This window comes from Equus asinus, chromosome 6 (assembly GCF_041296235.1).
Source record: "Equus asinus isolate D_3611 breed Donkey chromosome 6, EquAss-T2T_v2, whole genome shotgun sequence".
NCBI lineage: Eukaryota > Metazoa > Chordata > Mammalia > Perissodactyla > Equidae > Equus > Equus asinus.
This window is the reverse complement of record NC_091795.1, coordinates 79,655,211-79,676,784: the sequence shown is the minus strand read 5'-3', so window position 1 is coordinate 79,676,784 and position 21,574 is coordinate 79,655,211. Positions and strand designations below refer to the sequence as shown.

The window sequence follows — 21,574 nt, the reverse complement described above, 5'->3', positions numbered from 1 at the left end:
ATCATCATCTGTCAAATGACAATTTTTTAGTTTAGTTTATAATTATAAGTATATGCTAAAATTTTATCTGTGCTGGATGCTTAGCACTGTGGTAGATGCTGAACTGGAACGTTTAAAAAACTATAAAACAGTCTTGGCATGGAGAATCTTAGGATCTGGTTGGGAAAACAAACCACAATTAGAAAACAGGTAAATAATAATATTGGGAACCATGTGATTAGATGTAAAATAGGAGATTGTAGGGATGAGAGTATATGAAGGCCATTGTGCTTAGCATTTTACTGTAGTAATGGTTAGCTGCAATTTGGGTGATAAAGTACTAGAGTAAACTACCTGATTTGATGCCATCAAGAATTCCCACTTGCATAATTTGCAGATGTGATAGTTTATCTTCCTTTGTTCTCCCAAGTGTTAAGTTTTAAAATAGTGCATTCCTAGTATATTGAGATAATTAGAATTTAGTAAAAGATATATTTTAGAGCATAGTTCTTCATCCCCAAACTCTTTTTATGTTATGATGCTGGGATATGTCTTTTGGTCTTGTCACTGCTGTGTTCCCGTTACCTAGCACAGTGCCTGAAATATAGCAAGCACTCAGGAAGTACAGTTGAGGGACAGATTTGAAATTACATTTGAATTGTCAGCAATTTTCAAGTCATTTAAAATTAGTTTATTATTAAAAGATATTCAGTTTGGAATGTGGGTTTTTTAAACCTTAGATCTAAGTATGTGTTAGGACAAATTACTGTTAAACAAATATAATTTTAATCAAGACTGTAGCTTTTTATTTAGTAGGTTTTTCATTTTTGGTTAAGGAAATGTCTTTCTAGATGAGCGAACTTTCCTACTACATTAGTTATCTGTTGCTGACTTGTGATTTCAACTTGATGGGAGCCCTCACCCCAGAAGTGCCCAGCTGAGCCACTCCCAAATTCTGACACAAAGAAACTTTGAGAGATAATAAATGTTAGAAATGTAAAGTTTTGTGATACCACAATATAAAGAGTTTTATATACTTTGCTTGAAGACTGTTCCTCAGTAAATCACTCTGCATTCTTTCCTTCTGAAAAGGAGTAAAGCACTTTAGAAGAAAAAGATAAATCAAGCCATCATAGCCAAGTTTCTTTAGTCAGATATAAAAAGGATGTATTTAGCCTTAAAATATTTATGTAATTGTAAAATACTTCATGTTTATTATAAAAATCAAAACAATGCTGAGAGGTAATTGAAGAAAGGTAAAAATCACTCAAAATCTTGCTGCATTTTGGTGACTCTCCTTTTTGAAATCTATTTATGTACATAGACACACACACACACACACAGATGTTTTCCTTAAGTGGAATCATACTATTCATATGTATTTTTCATTCTTTTTAACCCATGCCCTTTTTGGATTAACAGAAAAACTAATATTCTCCTTTACAGATGTGACTTGAAATTTCACTGTAAATTAAATAATGTGACCAAAACCAATTTTAGACAGAGGAAATTTAAGAAGGGGGCACATTTTAGTTTAATCTTAAAAGAACCTTTAGGTAACATGACATTGGCTTGTTTCTCATAAATCTGTTTATCCTAGGTAATACAGAAGATAGAACATGACAGATGTTTTAAATAATTTGCTCAGCATTTCACTGAAGGAGAAGCAGTGCTGTATAGGAGAGAGACTTGCTGATGGCTGCTTAGCCTTTCCTCTGTTGCCTTGAACAGTCCAGCTCCTGGCCCCGAGTTTGTATATTGCAAAACAGAAGCCCTGCGGTTAATTGGAGAGTAGCCATTTTAATGTGGGCATGCTCTTTGGGGAGTGTTACCTCCCCCCACTTCCCCACTCCATGTAAGTGATCTTTCCAACAACATACTTTCTCTAAGGTAAATTTTGGTAAACTTTTCCTCTATCTTTTCTGTGATGTTTTAGTGGCCCTTATAGATTGGCAAGCCCACCCATTAATCTGGCTGTGCTTCCGTATAAGATTTGGGTGCCTCTCACACTTTACACTCTTGATTTCCCTTCTCCCTAGTCTTGCTCTTCTGCGAGTCATCCCTATCCAGTAAATGCATTTGTCACCATCGCCACTGCTGCTCCCCCAGTCCAAGAATCCATCATCTTTCTTGCCTGAAATGGATTCCTATCTGGGCTCCCTGTTTCTGTTTTACCACTTTGCAGTCTCTCTTTCCATAGAGTAGACAGGGTGATCTTTTAAAAGCATAGAACCAGATAATATTACTCTTCTTAAATCCTTGCTTTGTGCTTGGAATAAAACCTGAATTAATTGCCACCACCTACAGGCTCCGCGTGATCTGTCCCTTGCTTCCCCCTTGTCCTAATCTTTTGCTGTTCTCTCCCTCATTCACTCTGCTGTAGCTGTTTTGCCCAGATATATCAAGATTTCTTCCCCCAGATATATCAGACTTGTTCCTGCCTTCACGCCTTTGCACCAGCTGTTTCCTCTGCCTGGAATGCTCTTCCCCAGAACTTTGCATGGTTGGCCCCATCGTGTTATTCAGGTTTCGGGTTTCACCTCCTCCAGAGGTCTTCCCCAATCTTCTGGTGTAATGTAGCTCCTGTTTTAGTGCAGCACGCTATTTAATTTTCTTTATAACTTTTAGCGATCTTAAACCATCTTTATATATTTGTCTCTTGTTTATCATTTCTTCTTCCTTGCCAGAATTGAAGCTCCATGAGACTGTAGGTCTTGTCTTTCTTGTCCACCCTGTATTCCTAATGCTAGAACAATGCTCAATAAATCTTATCTAAGTGAAAAAAATCAGTGAATGAATCACTCAGATGGAGAAATGTACTTTTTAACATCCTAAGGTGGCTGCAACCAGCTGTACTTGTAAGGGAGGAAGGTGAAGGGGCAGAGCGCAAAAAGTCTTTTCGAGTTCTGGTTAAAGCATAAAGTAGATAAGGCAAAATATGGCTCAACAGTGAGTGTAACAATTCAGAACTAATTTCACATTGAAGAAGGCCGAGTTACTTATTCACACAAACTAGAATCGGATTAATCTTGAGGATTTCCTGTACAATTGATAACTTCAGTCATTAAGCTATATACATAGATTATTTGATCTTTAAGTCCCAAAAGACACAATCAAGTGAATAGTTTTTTAAAAAAATCATTTTAAAGCATTATTGGTTAAATATAACGTAAGAGAAAAAATTCTTAGTGTTCCTTGTAGGGTCATTACTGTCATTAGATTATGCTTTATGTTTTGTAATGCAGTAATTTGTGTGTTTCCATAAGTGTTTTCACTGTGCTGTGGGCTAGAAAAGATTATACTATAAGGGAAATATTTTAGTACCTTTAATAAAATGTGTCTTGAAGAATTTTTTGTTTTGAAAGGTAAAGGAGAATGTTTTCTTAAAACCTGTGAAAAATTAAAATAGGTTACGATGCAGTTACTGCCAGGACTTTGTTTTTTAGTTTATCAACTGATGTTTTTGTTGGCCCCTAAAGAAAAAGAAGAATCATCAACCTAGTGATTTATGTTAAATACATCTGAGTTAAAGTTTCTTTCTGGTTCTTTTCTCTTTACATTCAAATAGTTTTGGGAAAAAGCAATAGTAAATCTAATATGAAGTCTGAGTTTGTTTTTTGGAGCCCACAGTTCTCAGATTTATTTTCGAATGGCTATTGACCTTCAGAGGTCACCCAGGGAAGCTGTACGTTTATTCCAGCAGTGCTTCCATCCATTAAACTACTTTCGTAGGTTCTTTTTCAGAAATGCTTCAGAGCCGCTTTTGGAATTATGAAAGAAAATTAGCCTCCTTGTTTACTTTATGAATTAAAAACCTCATTTTTTAAAACTAAATTAAGACATATAACTTACTCATTTGACTTCATATTAATATTTTATTAATTTGTGAAGCCAATACTGCTGTTATGCAGTTGAAGTTATGACTTGTAAGATCATGAAAGATACATCGTAAAGTAAATCTGTGTAAAGAACAAAGAACATGTATAACTTGGTGAAGTAATAGATTAAAAAAAACCCAACAAGCTGTTGAGACCTGAGTGACTAACTCACCCTCCCTTTTAAATTTGCATTTTATCTGAAACTGAGTGCAGTGCCTTGTGCTCTCCTGCAGATGTAAGTTACTAGGTGCCAAATCTAGAGGAAGCGGCTTACCTACATGGAAAGAGAGAAAATCGTCTGGTACCAGAAAAAGGCCCAAAGTGGGCTCTTTTTAGTACTAACTGAGTGAAAGCTAAGAGTCTATATTTAAAATATGACCATAAAACTACTCTTCTTTTACAATTCTTGGCATCAGACACTACAGACCTGTTTTGAATGATATACCTGTTTTGAAAATCGCGATGCCCTTCTTTGAGAGAAGTAGTTGAAGCAGTGCTGGTGTTTGTTGTTAGAAGGCATGTAAGTTTTGTTGTGAGACAAATGAATTATTTGTTTTAGGGCGAGTCTTATTGTCTTGGCCTCCATGACCATTAAGGGCTTTTATTTTGTTCTATAAGCCAGTGTTTTAATCTTTTATCTATAAGGATCACTTTTAATTTACTTTATTAAATATCATAAATATTTGGGGGTTAAAGAAAATCTTTTCTTCTCTCTTTTTAAAGCTGCACATCATTGACTCCTGGACCCAACTGTGACCGATTTAAACTGCACATACCATATGCTGGAGAGACATTAAAATGTAAGTAAATAATGACTATTTTACTGAAAATGTAGATTACAGTGCTACTTATTGGACTTTGTGCTTTAGTTTTTGTTTCTGGCTGTTAAGTGTTATCTCCTAGGATACTTTGATCACTAGGATTTACCTTTTTTAAAAAATATGTCTTTCAATCCTAGGTCTAGTCAAAGTAAGGCAGTTGGCAAGGAATAAATTGTGGTCAAATAGACATACACAGAAATTCTTAATTTTTAGGCCTGTGCAGTAATTCTTATGTATTTTTTTCTCCATAGGGAGATCTTAGGTAATACCTCAATAAAGAGAGTCCATTGCTTTAAAATACCTGACCATTTAGAAACATTGTTTAGGTAAGAATGGCCGCTGTCCATGACTACTGATAACCCCCTTCTGGAACCACTGTTGCCAAGCACCATTGTCACTGATGTACTCCTGACTGCCACTGAGTATGAGAGTCCTACCTCAAAGACTCTTGGCACAGGTTAGGAGTGTCAACCTGTTATCTCTCTTATAGCAAGGATCAGAAATGTAAATGGCTGCAGGGGCCAGACCAGTAACATAAATGAGGGAAGCGGGCTAGATGTGCCAAGTTGAGGCACACCTACCCTGTCTCCAGGGGACTGCCTCTATTGATTTATTGAGAGAAGATGGAAATCTGAACTTTTATATGAATCTGTCAGTTTTAGATGTTGGCCACTTTTTAAAAATTAAAAACGTAGTGTGGGCCACCATTATGCAGGCCAAACCAAATGTGTTTGTGGGCTGCCTCAAATTGAGCTCTTGGACCGCTAGTTTGTGATCTTCATGAATAGTATGCAAGACCTACTGTTGTGTTTAGTCCACCATCTATAGCCTTTGTCTAGGCTGCATCAGGCCTTCTCTGCCATTATACCTGTACTGAAGCTCTATCTTAGTGTGGAAATGATGATAGCTTTGATTGGTTAGTATCAATAATCTCATCGGGAATTTTCTTTCTTGAACCTATACTTGTGGTGAACAGGCTATTAAAATATCTCTATTCTTAAAAAGAAGAAAAAGAACATAGATGTTAAAGATGGGACAGATCAGTCAACAGTGCCTTTCAGACCATAGACTGTGTTTTATCATTGTAGGCCAGGTGGGGCCACATCTTATTATTCTGTAGAATCACTTTATATTAGATTACCATATGCAACATGGAGTGAAAATTTGTGACATGCTAACTTGTTAACCTTGCATTATTAGGTCATTCTCTGGAAACCATTAAAATAGAGAAGAATTTCAGCTGCCTGAGGGTAGTAGGATAGATTAGATTACTGCTTTTTTGAAAAAAATTAACTAAATTTAAAAGAAATATCAAAGTTAATCATTCACATGGTTAAGTATATAAATAGTTCAGAGATTTTTTTATGTATGAAAGTAGTAGTTCTTTGTCCCATTTCTCCCCAGTCCTAGTCCTGTTTCCCAAGGGAATCACTTAAAATTTTTTTAAATTGTTTGAGTGTTTAGTTCTCTGGGGATGATCTCCATATATCTAAATAATATGCTTATGCCTCTGTTTCTTGACTTATCAATTTTAGATATTATTATCTTTTGACTTCCTGCTCAGATTCATGAGGCATCAGCCTGTTTTCACTGCACCCTTTGTCTTTCTCTCCTCTTCTGTAATGCAGTTATTTCACTGCTGTTGGTTCCTGTGTTGGTTACCCTGTACCTTTAAAATTGTTATAAGATCACTTTAGGCATTGTATTGTACAGTCAAATGAGCAGTCCCTAAAAATTCTTAGTAAGTCCCTGGCACACCATTAGCACTGTGATTACTTAAGCACAATCTCTATGCAATGATGATGAACCCTTTATGCTTCGATTTAGTTTCCCATTAAGAAACTATTGGATAGTGTCTTTTGGCTTCTTAATTTATAAGATGAGCTCCTTCACCTCCCAACTTTTGTCTTCTGTTATTTCCTTTGGATTGATAACTTATTGTCTGTTCTAAATCTGTGATTGTCTTCTACAACGAATTGCTTGAATGATTGCTCTGCAGGCCTGCCCCTTCCTGGTTATCACTATGGAATTTACCTTTGTTATTTTCTTGGATTTGACCTTGGTTTTTAGAATCTATGTATTGAAAATTCTGTTTTGTAGAAGTATGTCTTGGTAAACAGGTATCCCTTTATCTTGCTGGAATACTGTCTCGAATAACTTGCTCAGATTCCTCTCCTCCCTCCCCCCTTCCACCTTTCCTGTTGCCCTTCTACTAATTTTTTATTACCACAGTCATAATTACATATCTTAATTTCTAAGAGCTCTTTCTTGCTCTTGCTCTCTGTTTCACAACATCTTGTTCTTATTTTTCAAGTACAATATCTTAAAAGCTTTAAAAGGATATAGAGTTTTTAAAAAAAATTTTCTTCTGTTTTCCGAATTATTTTAAATTTTCCCCAGGGGTTGTGTTTTTGTTTATCCTCTTTTTTTTCCCCCCTCTGTTATTCTATAGCCATGCATTAAGTAAAAGGTGGTTTTTGGTTGTCCATTTATGTTAAGACAGACAATAAAACTCTGATTTGGTGGGCTGGCCCAGTGGTGTAGTGGTTAAGTTTGCACACTCTGCTTCGGTGGCCTGGGGTTCATGGGTTCAGATCCTGGGTCTGGACCTATGCACTGCTCATCAAGCTATGCTGTGGCAGCATCCCACATACAGAATAGAGGAAGATTGGCACAGATGTTAGCTCAGGGCCACTCTTCCTCACAAAAAAAAAAGACCAAAAAAACAACCCACCCCAAAAAACCTCTTGTTGGGTCTTCTGTATAGGTCATCAGGGCTTATTGAGTGTGTGGGTTACTGGTGGGCCAGCTATTAGTATGAGGAACCTCTGTGTGTCTTATTTTGGAGTTCAACTGTTCTAGCTCTTCCTCAAATAGGTTGTTCTATTTCTTTAGAAAATCCTCTGTATGTTTTTCTTGGGGATATACATCTGGCCACCATGCCATTTTAGGGGGATGGGTATATAGATTAGTCCCCGTGGAGCTTTTAGTTAAAACTCCCTGTTCTTATCTCTGTGTCTCCTTCTTGTGTCTCTGTACACTAGATGACTGCAAGTTTTTATGACTTTACCAGAACAGATGGCTTCCTCCTCATCAGTAGCCTCTTTTTCACTTTATTGCAGCCAAAGCTTTCTTTGCCCTGTCTCATTGAGTATTACTGTTCCACCTGCAGCTGCCTTCTAGGAATTTGTTGAAATGTCTCATCTCCTGGTTGCTACTCTCTTTCCTTCCTCTTTACTCTCCTGTTGTTTTGGATTTTTATCTTTCTGTTTCTTCACTATCATTTAATGGAAGAGTGGGTCTTAGAAGAGAGAAGAAATACATGTGTGTGGTCAGTCCACAGCCTTGAGCCAAAAATAATGTGACTTCACAAGGATCTTTCGAGCTGTATGAGTTTATGTTAGTAAGCATTTACTAATATCCTATATCTTCTCATTACTATAAGATTTTCATGGGAATCCTCTTATAACATTAGCAATTAGGGTATTTGGACTGATATTCACATTATAAGTTAATTATGTCTTATCAAGCTATTGCTTGATATCATCATTATGTACTAGGGCCTTAATTTAGCCGATAGAATGCTCTATAATTGAATAATAAGTGAACTTTGTATACTGAAGCTCTTGCACATTAAGTTGAGTCAAGATCCTAGCCTTAAGCATTCCTCAACCAAATAAAAGGAAAAGGCAATGATTATGGACACTATATTTACAAAAGTTCATTGAATCGGAAGAAGGAGTTTTTATTATTTCTTTCTTTCTGAAATTCTTGACGTTATTTAGGAAGGCTTTCTGAAGGGTGTTGGTCATATGATTAAGTTTAGTGTTGGAACCAAGGTATGACAGGGAGTGCAGAGCCGGGAAAGATTTGGTTTAACAGACTAGAGCAAAGTGATGTTATGAACAAGTTCTTTCTGGGCTTTGGGAAAGTATAGTGTTTAAGGTAACATTTCACCTCTTGCTTTAAAAAATTTTCTAAAAAACTCTTAGATTGGTACCCTTTGAGGTACCCCAGTGCTTCAGTATGGAGGCCAAACTATAAACGTCTTTAAATTTCCAGATGGAAATTGCTTTTAATGTCTGTTGAAAATGCGATAGAATCCTCAAAAATAAATGAAATTAGATAAATTATGAAACATGTCCTTATTCTCTGACAGTGTAAAAATTGAAAAATTTACATAAAGAAAATAAAAACAAACAAAGACATAGTTAAAACTCAAGTCAAGATCAATTAAACCATTTTTATTAGACCTGGTGTTTTACGAATCTGCCTACATAAATTTGTTCATATCAGTGATTATATAGCAAGGCTATTTTATTTTTCTTAATTTGTATAATGTTTAGGCCATGATTATTTAAAGTTTCTTTCTTTTTAACTGTACTTATTTTAAAATTATTTCAAAATTGATTCTGTTTAGGGGCCGGCCTGGTGGCGCAGCATTTAAGTTCACGTGCTCTACTTTGGCAGCCCAGGGTTCACTGGTTCGGATCCTGGGTGCGGACTTACGGACCACTTATCAAGCCATGCTGTGGCGGGCTTCTTCAGCAAAAAGAGGAGGATTGGCGGCGGGTGTTAGCTCAGGGCTAATCTTCCTAAAAAAAAAAAAATAATTCTGTTTACAGTTTTTTAATAAATGTTTCTAAGAGGAGTCTCTTGAGTCATGATGTGTTGATAGTAGGAGTAATGTACAGCACTTTGACATTTTATTAACCTCAGTAATTAGTGTAGCTTCACTCTGCATGGTTTAAAGTTCATGGAAGTAGATAATTTACTGTATCAACGAAATTATTGTAAAGGAATAAATCTTTTGTGGCAAATTAGGAATTTGTAAAGAATCTGTTTTTCTCTCTTAGAGAACAGCAAGATTTTGCATTGCTGTAAAATTAGTGTTAGACTCACTTCTTTTTTTTTTTTTTTACTCTATTTTATTTAAAAAAAATCTTGCAAGGACAAAGACTTTTACATGTTTCTACTCCGTCAAGTTTTATAACCTTCGGTCTATCAATAAGGTTATCGTGGTTAATTATCACAAGATTGGTGATTGAGTTCAACCTCCTATAACTAACATAATATTTCATCTTTAAACAAATACAATTCTTTACAAGAAATGTTTTAACAAATGTAGTTTTCTAAAACAAATATACATAATTGAAAGGTTACATAGTTTAATAATCCTTGGAAAATAACTATCACAGCAAATAGAAAAGCTCTTTGCCCTCTTTAGGAAACAGACCTAGAGTGAAACCTAACTTATGGTAATAAGAAACTGAATAAGTACAGATTTAAATTATATTCTATGGTAACTACTAGATAAATATTCTCTTTTGCCTTTATCTTTCTAAGCAAAGAGTAATTGCTAACTCAATGCATTACAATCTCAGAATGGTTTATGTAAACAACTTCTTTATCTAACGTTTCTCATTAAATCCCATTGAAAACTTGTGGTGTGTGGTTTAAACTATAATTTTAACCAAGGCTGAATCAAAGTATTTGGTGTTTAAAGTAATTTTATTTTATAACTTTAAGCTCAGTGAAGTTAGAGATGGAGTCTCTGGCATAGCAAAGATTTTCAATTAAATATTTGCTGAAAGGGACCGGCCAGTGGCACAGCAGTTAAGTTCGCATGTTCTGCTTCGGCAGCCCAGGGTTCGCTGGTTCAGATCCCGGGTGCGGACATGGCACTGCTTGGCAAGCCATGCTGTGGCAGGTGTCCCACATATAAAGTAGAGGAAGATGGGCATGGATGTTAGCTCAGGGCCAGTCTTCCTCAGAAAAAAGAGGAGGATTGGCAGCAGATGTTAGCTCAGGGCTATTCTTCCTCAAAAAAAAAGAAAATTTGTTGAAGGAATGGAATGAATGCATGCGTGAATTAATGAATCAGTGTTCAGATTTTTGTTGGTTGAAGTGTAGTGTTATAAAGAATGTGGCATTCTGTTACTGTATCAGTCCCTTGCCAACAGAAATTCAGTCTTTAGAAGTTATTTACTATACAAAGAATTTGTAATTGGAACATTGCTCTTAACAATTCAGAAAACAGGAAGGATATATAGTACTTTGCAGATTTGGAGTCTGTTTCAATTTTGTCTTTATATTTATATATTTTACTCTGCCCTCTTGAAGCAGATAAATGAAAATAGTGTGTAATTAAATTTTATATTTCAGAATATTTTATATGTTAGAAAACAGTTCTATAAATGTTTCATCTGTGAATAAAGGAAACTTTGTGCAGTTACTGAGAATGAGAGTGAAAGACAAAGAAGAGGGCATATTTCTACCCATGAATTCATGAATTGATGCCTACAGAATTACCCACATCCAAAATTAAATAACTGAAATAAAAAAGACCAGAAGATTACAGTACATTAGGAATGACGTTATTGTTTCCTCAGCTCTTTTAATGTGAAGAGACACTGTTGAGCAGTGAAAGAGTTGCTAGTCTGTGTAAGATTCTCATGGAAAATATCAAAGGATGTCTGAATTAAAGAGAAGTTCTTGAATTTCACGATTGTAGAAGAGACAGCTAGTACTTACTTAAACATGATTGGAAAAGTCAATCTACAGTGATAAAGATTGATTTAGATAAAATACATGTTAATATCTAGGATGGTGCCACTAAAAACATTGACCAATTATAGCAGAAATCAGAGAGGAAGATCAGTGAGCTTCATATAAATGCGTATTTGTAAAAATAGCCACCCTCGTCACGCTCTACAGTGCTTAGCTCTTGAAGAAATTACTGTTTGTGTTTTTGTGTGCCCTATTTAATAGGGGAGGGAGTGAGACTCTTTTGCTTATATTTTATTTCCAATCTTTAGCTTGTTACCTGGCATTTAGAGTGGCTCAATAAGTGTTTATGGAGTGAATGAACCATGTTCATTCTGTGGATCTAGCAATGATAGAAGTGACAGAACTCTGAAGTATTCTCAGTTTTGCAAGTTCTTTGAATAACACTATTTATGTAACTATAAAGAGAGATTATTGAAATATTTTAAGTTATATCAAGCAAGTCTGTGGCTGGTAAATCAAATGGTTTGCTAACATTCGTTTCAAATATGAAATTATCTTTTGTTTAAAATTTCTATTTTTCATACTAACAATTTATTTTAATCAGAGATTGTTTGGTTATAAGAAACCCATTGGAACAAACATAAATTAAAGAGTTTGTTTGTCTTTATAAGGAATTAAATGAATTCCATGGTGCCTAAGGGCAGGAAATATAGCCAGGCCTCACAGGGGCTGGAACCAGGGACTGCAAGGATGGTAGACACCATAGTAGCCAGTCAGCATCTGTGTCCTTGTTTGTCTCTTTCTCCTGCAGCGTATTCTATTGTCACTATATTCTCCAGATTTCTGTTTCTCCTCACATAGAGTAGAAATGGCTTCCTGAACCCACTCTGTGGTAACTCAGTTCAAGGCCACCAGAGACAGTCTAAGGTCTTTGAGCCTAAATTCCTGGGAGGGAGGGTCTGATTGGCAGCTTGGGCTGGGTGTCCACTTGTGATTCAGTCAAATGGCCAGGAATTCTGGGTCGTGTATTATCAACCTGGTTACTAGAGGCCAGTTTTAGCACAAGGTAAGCATGGGCTGGGCAGGTGCCCAGAGAGGTATCTATTCCACTGTTTCAGGAATTCTTTCTAAAGAGCTTCCAAATGAAACTATAGACATTTTCCCTTTGTCTTTAACAATAGAAGCAATACCGTTGTTTATCGTCTGAGGAATGATGAATATTTCAAAGCCGTTTGCAACAGAGTGAAGAAGTCATGCCAAAGAATTATCTCCAAAGGTTTTGAAAGACTTTTCAAAAGTTGAAAGACTTTCTCCGAGGAAAAGTCTTTTTTTTAGGGGAAAATGAAAAAAATAGATTATGATTGGGATAATAGATTTTCTCCCATGTTTGCAGAGGAGCCGTATAAAATTACTGTTTATTTCCAGGCTTCAATACTACATCACTAAATTTAAATTTTTATTTTTGGGGGAATGATTACAGCAAAATGTAGCTAATCTGAGAACTGCTATTAAATGGGACTATTTAATTGAACAGCGGTCAGACATATGCAAAGATTTTTTACAGACATATTGCAAATAGGGTTCTAGAAGTTCTACTTCACTGAATCTTGAAATTCAACTTCATCTTTGATCCTGTCTCAAGTGGTTTGACTGCTGTGTGTGTGTGTGTGCGTGTGTGTGTGTGTGTGTGTGTGTGTGTGAGTTAACACAGTGCTTCCTGCATCTCAAGTCTGTTACATATTACTGTGTCTTAGACAATCAGCATAGTAAGCTCAGAATGCTCTTTTTTTCCCTGCTCTATTCCTCTAAAATCTTTCTTATGCAGCATTGTAGAGATAGAGAGACACTGGGGCTGGGCACTGATGACTGTCAAACAGAAACTGGATACCAAACTGGTAGCACCTGAAGGACCCAAGTGGCGTTGTGATGTTTGTTGCATCAGCTGAAAGAGAGATTAAGGTTCTGTTGATTTAATCATATCTATGAGAATTTTGCACTTTGGTTTGTTCTTATACCTTATATTTTGAACTTTGGCCAGTAGGTCCAAAAGCTGGCTACCGTGGCTCTAGCTGTGGGCAATTTTGTTGGGATGACAATGTTGTTTTGTGTAAAATTTCTTGTATTGTTTAAAGTAACCTGTTTGGGAAGTGTTAACCGAGTAATCCTTCTGCTATAACCCCTCCTCTCTCCCCTTCAGTATCTGAGGACTGAATCCCTCAGCCTAGCATTCAAGCCTCTCACAGTCTGCCACTCCCTCCTTCCAGTCCCCCTAGTCGGGCTCAGCTGACAACAATCCAAGTCATAAGCCTACACAACCGATTGCTCATTGTACTTCTCAAATACCCTGCTTTTCCTGTTTCTGCTTTTGTTTACATTGTTTTGGCTTCAGAACGATGGACCAAGGAAATAAAGTAGCCTGACTGATTTGTGACATATTTGGTTCTTCATTTGCGCTCACAAATCTGCCATTCTACTGGATGTGCTCTCTAGGAGGCTCCTTGGCCAGCTCTCTTCTAGTCTCTAAGATCACCTGCAAGGAGAGTAGGAGTGAACCATTTTTACTATAATTCATAACAGTTGAGCTGAGTAAAAAGTTGGACACGATGTCCAGGGACTTAGTGCTTTGCATCATGCTGAGAGGCATAATTTTCCTTGGTAGCGTAGTTCATTTTACTTTTATTTTTATCTTTTTAAAAGATTCATTTACTTAAAGATTATTATTATCTAGCATTCAAGGTATTTTTAGAGGCTAATTAGGGAGGCAGGTCACCTTTGATTTAGTGAATGTTCTAAAAAAATGCTCATTGAAAGGCAAGTAAGAAGTGCTAATTTTGTGGATTAGACGTTATCTCTCCCTCAGATTTTGAGGATTCTTTGTCCTAGGATTTCAGAATATTTTATTTTCTTGGAATTCATGGAATGTTAGAAAAATTTGAAGAATAGCGACTTATTATTATTAATTTAAATTTGTAAAGTCAGTTATAGCTAACTATAGATATAATCTGGCTTTGATGCTGATTATAGTTTATTAAAAAATGACTGAGATAATTGCTAAACTAACTTACTGAGCATTTATTTTATAGAGTTAGGCTTGTTTATATACGTGATCTCATTTAATCACACAGTAGTGCTGAAATAGAAATTTATCCCACTTTTTACTATTAACTTTATTGAAGCATAATTTACAGTTAATATAAAATGTACCCATTTTAAGTGTACCGTTCTGTACATTTTGGCAGTTGTAAACACATGTGTAACTGCGCTGCAGTCAAGAACATAGAACATTTCCGTTCTCCGAAGATAGAGAACATTTCTTTCCCTCCACAAGTCAGTCACCTCCACCACCATGCCCCTAATCCCTGAGCCTTATCTTTTCTCTGAGGCTCTAAAACTGTTTTGCCTCTTTTAGAATTTCATGTACTAAATGGAATCATATACTATGTAGTTTTGGTGTATGGCTTCTTTCATTCAGCATAACGCTTTTAAGATTCAGCCATATTATTCCTTGTATCAGACTTTTGTTCCTTTTATTGCTGAATGGTATAACATTGTGTGGATATATCACAGGTTTTTTTTATTCATTCATTTATTGAAGGACATTTGGGTTTCCAGTTTTTGACTGTTATGAATAAATCTGCTATTATATTTTCATACATGTTTTTCTGTGGAGATGTGTTTTCATTTTCTTGGGTAAATACCTAGGTGTGGTATTGCTGTGTTATAAGCTAAGTGTGTGCTTAACTATATAAGTAACTGCTAAACTGTTTTCCAACGTGGTTGTACTATTTTACATTCCTGCCAGCAATTTATGAGCAATCTAGTTATTCCATGTTCTTGCCAGGATTTGATATTGTTGGTCTTTTTAATTATGTCCATGCTAATGGATATGTAGTGGTACCTCATTATGGCTTTAATTTGCATTTTAATGTACTTATTGGCTATTCACATATCTTTTATTGTGAAGTGTCCAAATCTTTTGCTCAATGTTTTGATTGAATTGTTCATTTTCTTGTTGAGTTATAAGTGTTCTCTATATAGTTTAGAAAGAAGTTGTCAGTTTGTCGCTATTTTCTTTCAGTCTGTGGCTTCCCTTTTCATCTTTTTAATGGTATCCAAGAGCAGACGTTTTTAATGTAGGGACCTGAAATTGGCCACCCCGAGATATGTCTCTTTGGCATCAGGATTATTTGAGGCTGATTGCTTTTGATAAATTGGGACAGGGAAGGAGGCTCTGAGGAATGGAACTTGCCCTTTCTTAGGACACATTTACATTTGTAAGGTAAATCTCTATCTGTGAAAGGTGCCTCCCTCTCTGTACCAGGAAGAAGAAAGGCGATGACCTTCTCTCTAGAAACTCTTAATCAATACCAAAGGCAAGGACTTAAAATCTGCATTTTATTGTGCTTCTCTGGTAACCTCCTGTAACTGACTTCCCTCCCTCTCCCAACGTTGGCATCTCCTTAAAGATTAAGCATCTTTCTTTAGGCTGGGAACCGATTGCAGCGCTCATCTGTGACCCCTCAGCCGAGGTAACACACCTGCCACCCCGCGGCGTTCACTGAGACAGCGGACCTATCTGCCGTTTCCATCAAGCGCTGTGCTGACAGAGCAGCCTCGTGACTATTGTAAAAGGGACACTTCAATCATATGTGAAACACCCTGCTTGGGGCTATATAACCACTCTGTGCACCCCACTTCTTCGTGCCCTTTCTTCCTTCGGGAAGAAAGGCCCCGGGCCATGGTTCCTCATAAAGCTCTGTTTAATTTTCTCTTGCTATTCTGTCTCATGTGAATTTAATTCGTTCTCTGGCCAGACGAACCCACATTTGGGAAGAGGAAATGTCTTCCTCCCCTACATTAATATCGATGAAGTCCAATTTAACAATTTTTTTTTATGGTTTATGCTTTTGGCTTCTTGTTTAAAGTCTTTGCCTATCTGAAGGTCTTAAAGATTTTCTCCTAGAAGTTTTATATTTTTACCTTTGACATTTTGGCTTTTGATCTATTTTACTTAATTTTGACCATACATATGTTAATTAACCATGTAAGTGTGGGTTCATTTCTGGACTTTACGTTGTATTCCATTGATATGCCTATCATATGTCCATCTATCATAGTCCATGATATGTCAAACATGTGTATTTACATTGTATTCTCATGAGATGTATGTGAGTACAACACTGACTTGATTACTATAGCTTTATAGTAAGTCTCAATCAGGCAGTGTAAGTCCTACAACTTTTTTTCCAAAACTGTTTTGGCTATCCTAGGTGCTTTGTATTTTCATAGAAATTTTAGAATCAGCTTATTAAATGTCTACAAAAATCCTGCTGCGATTGCATTAAATCTGGAGATCAATTTGTGGAGAATTAGCATCTTAATAACATTGAGTCTTCCAACCGATAGAAATGATAACTTCTCTATTTAGGTCTTCTTTAATTTCTTTCAGTATTTTTAAGTTTTTGGTGAACAAGTCTTGTACAAGTTTTGTTAAATTTTCCTGTAAATATTTCATTTTGTAATGCTAATTTATAGTATACGTTTTTTTAACTTTCTTTTTCTAATTCTTTGTTGCTAATCTGTTGATACTGTGAAAATTAATAAAAGGAAACCTCATTTAAAATGGAGTCGGGAGGCCAGAAGAGGGAGCTCTCATGTACCCCCACTCATTGCCCTCCACAGACCCCAAACAGTGAGAGGTGTACCTTGAGTCTCCAACAGGAAGTGGCCTACTTTAGTACCCTTTCTCCTTGTCCCCCAACAAGCCCAGCCAGTGGGAAAACACCACAACTCAGCCAATGAGAAACCATCACAATCCCAGACTCCTGCTCTCTTCCGGTGGACTTTGCTCATACCTGTCCCTTCTAACTTCCTTCTTTTTCTGTATAAAGTAACATTTTCTTTCCTTTGTTTGCCAGACTTTCCTGTGGTTGCCATAGCTTGCTTGTCCCAAATTGCAGTTCTCTGCTATTCTCAAATAAGCCCATTTTGTTGGTAAAATAACTGACTGTTTTATTTAAGGTCAGCAATACAATTGATTTTGGTATATTGACTTTCTATGTGGCTAAGTCCTTATATCCACTTAATAGTTCTAGTAACTTTTTTGTAGATTCCTTAGGTATTTTCTTAAAAAGCAATCACATCTCTTGTGAAGAAGATGGTTTTGCTTCTTCCTTTCCAATCTGTATGATTTATATTTCTTATTCTTGCTTTATTGAACTGAATTGGCCCTCTAGCACAGTGTTGAGTAGAAGTGATGAGATCAGACATCTTTGCCTTATTTTCAATCTTAAGGGGACGGTGTTTAGTCTTTCATCATTAAGTATAATTGTCAATTTTAGGTGCCGTTTATCAATTTGAGAAAGTTCCCATCTATTTTGACTTGCTGAGAGTTTAATTTTAATATTTTAGGTGGTTTTTTTTCTCTGTCTGTAGTGGTTTATCTCTCTCATTTGTTAATATGATGAGTAAACTGATTTTCAAATGTTGAACCAATGTCGCATTCCTGAGATTAATCCCACTTGATCATTATGTATTATCCTTTTTATGTAATGCTGTATTTGATTCATTCATATTCTTTTAAGGATGTGTACATCTATATTTGATGCTGTATTTCTGTATTTTTCTTGTAGTTCTGTGCTTGATTTTGGTATCAAAGTAATGCTGGCCTCATAAAATGAGTTGGGAAGTGTTCAGTCCTCCTCTGTTTTCTGAAAGTTTGTGAAGAACTGATTTTATTTCTTCCTTAAATGTTTGATAGAATTCACCAGGGAAGCCATCTAGGCCTGGAGAATGAGTGTGAGTGTGTGAATGTTTTTAATGATGAATGTAATTTCTTTAATATCTGTAGGGCTATCAGGTTATTTACTTATTCTTAAGTGAGCTTTTGGAGTCTTGTCTTTCAAACAATTTGTCCATTACCTCCAACTTGTTGAATGTATTGGCATAATGTTATTCATAGCATTCCCTTATTACTCTTTTGCTACCTGTGTGATCTATATTAATGTCCCCTCTTTCATTCCTGACATTGATAAATTGTGTCTTTCCTCTGCTTTTCTTGATTAGTCTAGCTAGAGGATTAACCATTTTATCGATCTTTTCAAATAACTAGCTTTGGTTTTGTAGATTTTTCTCTGTTATTCTGGTTTATATTTCATTGATTTATACTCTGTTATTTTTGAGAATCTCTGCTTTTTAGATCATTTAACTTAATGTAATTACTGCTATGGTTGGATTTAAGTTTACCATCTTGCGATTTATTTTCTATTTGTTGCATATGCTTTTCGTTCCTTTTTTCTCCTTTCCTTCCTTCCTTTTGGATTAATTAATATTTTAGGATTCCATTTTGTCTCTACTCTTGGCTTCTTAGCTTTATTTTTTTTCCATGGCTGCTCTAGTGTTTAGAATATGCATCTTTAACTTTTCACAGTTAAAGTTAAAAATATTATAGTTCTTCATTTATAATGTAAGAACCTAACAATAGTATATACTTCTTTTTCCCCTAACACCCATCCCCGCCACCGTCCTTTGTGCTATCGTTGTCATACATTTTATTTCTTCATATATTATAAACCTCACAGTGCTTTGTCTTTAGTAAAGTGTTGAAATATTTCGCCAATTTTTTTAAACTGGATTATTTTTCTTATAATCAAATTTTGAGAGTTCTTCATATATTTTGAGTATAAGTCCTTTATCAGATATATTATTTATGAATATTTTCTCCCTGTTTGTCTGTCTTTTTCATTGTCTTCACTCTTCCAAAGAGCGTGAGTTTTGATGATGTCCAGTTTACCCTTTTTTGGATCATACTTTTGGTGTCATGTAAGAAATTTTGCCTAACCCAAGTCACAAAGATTTTTATACTGTTTATTTCTAATCATTTTATAGATTTAAGTCTGTGATGCATTTTGAGTTAATTTTTGTATATGTTTCAAAGTATGGATTTTTCTTTTTTTTCTTTTTGGTATATGGATACCCATCTGTTTTAGTACTATTTGTTGAAAAGAATATTCTTTCTTTTCTGAATTGCCTTTTTACCTTTGTCAAAAACTAATTACCCATATATGTGTGAGGCTCTTTCTGGACTTTCTAGTTTGTTCTGTTGATTTATATGTCTAACTTTATGTGATACTACACTGTTTTGGATTACTCTAGTTTTATAATAAGTCTTGAAATTAAGTAGTATAAATACTCTAATTTTGTTCTTTTTTTCAAAATGGTTTAAAAAATTCTAGGTCCATTTACATTTTTGAATAAAATTTGGAATCAGCTTGTCAGTTTTCCGTGTTTTTTAGTATTGCCTGTATACGTGTTGCACTTCTTTTGTCATGTTTATTCCTAAGTATTTAATATATTTTGATGCAATTGTAAATTGTATTGTTTTTAAGTTTCAGTTTTTGATTGTTCATTGCTGGTATATAGAGATACAATTGATTTTTTGTCTGTTGATCTTGGATCCTGCAGCCTTGCTAAGCTCATGTATGAGTTATAGCAGCTTGTATGTAGATTCTATAGGATTTCCATGTAGAAAATTGTGTCATCTGTGCATAATGACGGTTTTCTTTCTACCTATCCAATCTGAATGCCTTTTATTTCTTTTTCTTGCCTTTGTCCGCTACATAGAATCTCTTACATATTGTTGAATACAAGTATTGAGACCTGACATTCTCGCCTTTTTCCAGGTTTTAGGAGAAAAGCATTTAATCTTTCACCATTAAGTAATGTTGTCTGTGTATTTTTCACAGGCGCCCTTTATCAGTTTGGGGAAGTTCCCTTTTATTCCTAGTTAGTTGAGAGTTTTTGTTTTGTTTTATTTTAAAATCAGAAATGGATGTTGGATTTTGACAAATACTTTTCTTCATCTATTGAGATGATCATGTGGAGTTTTTAAAAAAATGTTATTAATATGGTGGATTTCATTGATTGATTTTTAAATATTCAACTTACCTTGCATTCCTGGTATAAGCTCCAGTTGGTCATGATGTATTTATCCCTTTTATATATTGTTGGATTCAATTTGCTAAAATTTTATTTAGAATTTTGCACTTATGTTCATGAATGATGTTGGTTTGTAGTATTCTTTTAATGCTTTTTGCTAGTTTTGGCATCATAACAAATCTGGCTTCACAATAGAATGAGTTGTGAAGTGAACCCTTTTCTTCATTTTTTGGGAATAGTTTGTGAAGAATTCATATTATTTCTTCCTTAAATGTTTGGTGGAATTCACTATGGGAACCATGTGGGCCTGGAGTTTCCTCTGTGGGAAAGTTTTAAAATATAGTCATGCGATGCTCAGCGACAGGGATATGTTCCGAGAAATGCGTTGTTAGACGATTTCATGGTTGTGCGAACATCATAGAGTGTACTGACATTAAACCATCTAGACGGTATAGCCTATTACACACCTAGGCTTTGTGGTACTAATCTTATGGGACCACCGTTGGATATGCTGTCTGTCACTGATCGAAACGTTATGCTGTGCATGACTGCACTGATTAAATTTCCTTAGTACCTATGGAACTATTCAGATTATGTGCTTCATCTTGAGTAAGTGTTGGTTTTTGTCTTTAAAGGAATTTGTCTGTTTCCTCTAGGTTGCTGAGTTTATTGGCTTAAAGTTTTTCATAATATTCTCTTATTTAAAGAAAAATATGTAAAATCTGTAGTGATGCCACCTCTGCTTTTCCTGATATTGGTAATTTGTTTCTTCTCTCTTTTTTATCTTTACCAGTTTGGCTTATTTTTCAATTTATTCGTCTTCGTAAAGAACCAGCTTTTGGTTTTATCCATCTTCTCTGTTGTGTTTCTGTTTTCTATTTCATTAATTTCCATTCTGATCTTTAATATTTCTTTTTCCCTTACTTTGGGTTTACTTGCTCTAATTTTTCTAACTTATTGAGGTAGAAGCTTATGTCATTGATTTGAGATCTTTCTTCTTTTCTTTTTTTTTAAACTTTTTTTTTCTTTTATTTTTTTTAAAGATTTTATTTTTTCCTTTTTCTCCCCAAAGCCCCCAAGTACATAGTTGTATATTCTTCGTTGTGGGTCCTTCTAGTTGTAGCATGTGGGACGCTGCCTCAGCGTGGTTTGATGAGCAGTGCCATGTCCGTGCCCAGGATTCGAACCAACGAAACACTGGGCCGCCTGCAGCGGAGCGCACAGACTTAACCACTCGGCCACGGGGCCAGCCCCAAGATCTTTCTTCTTTTCTAATTTCAGTGTTTAGTGCTATAAATTTCTATCTAAGTACTGCTTTAGCTGTATCCCCTAAGTCTAGATATGTTGTATTTTCATTTTAATTCATCATATTTTCTAATTTTCCTTTTGACTTCTTTTTTGACCTGTGTGTCATTTAGAAACGTGTTATTTAGTTTCCAGAATTTTATG

The 21,574-nt window shown here is 35.5% G+C and overlaps 1 protein-coding gene across 5 annotated transcripts in view; it reads left to right on the top strand.

The window, feature by feature from the left end:
- BABAM2 (BRISC and BRCA1 A complex member 2) overlaps positions 1–21,574 on the top strand; it is a 516,257-nt gene that overhangs the window by 134,272 nt on the left and 360,411 nt on the right. For 4 of the 5 annotated variants that reach the window (XR_011504120.1, XM_070512370.1, XM_044772149.2 and 1 more), the window contains one exon: positions 4,581–4,657. Coding sequence is in view for 4 of the 5 variants with exons in the window: in XM_070512370.1 (XP_070368471.1) it covers positions 4,581–4,657 (77 nt within the window). In the remaining variant the exon portion in view is untranslated. Of the gene's footprint in view, positions 1–1,579; positions 1,835–4,580; positions 4,658–21,574 lie in introns of all 5 variants that reach the window. The other variant, XM_070512371.1, reaches the window with a different exon arrangement.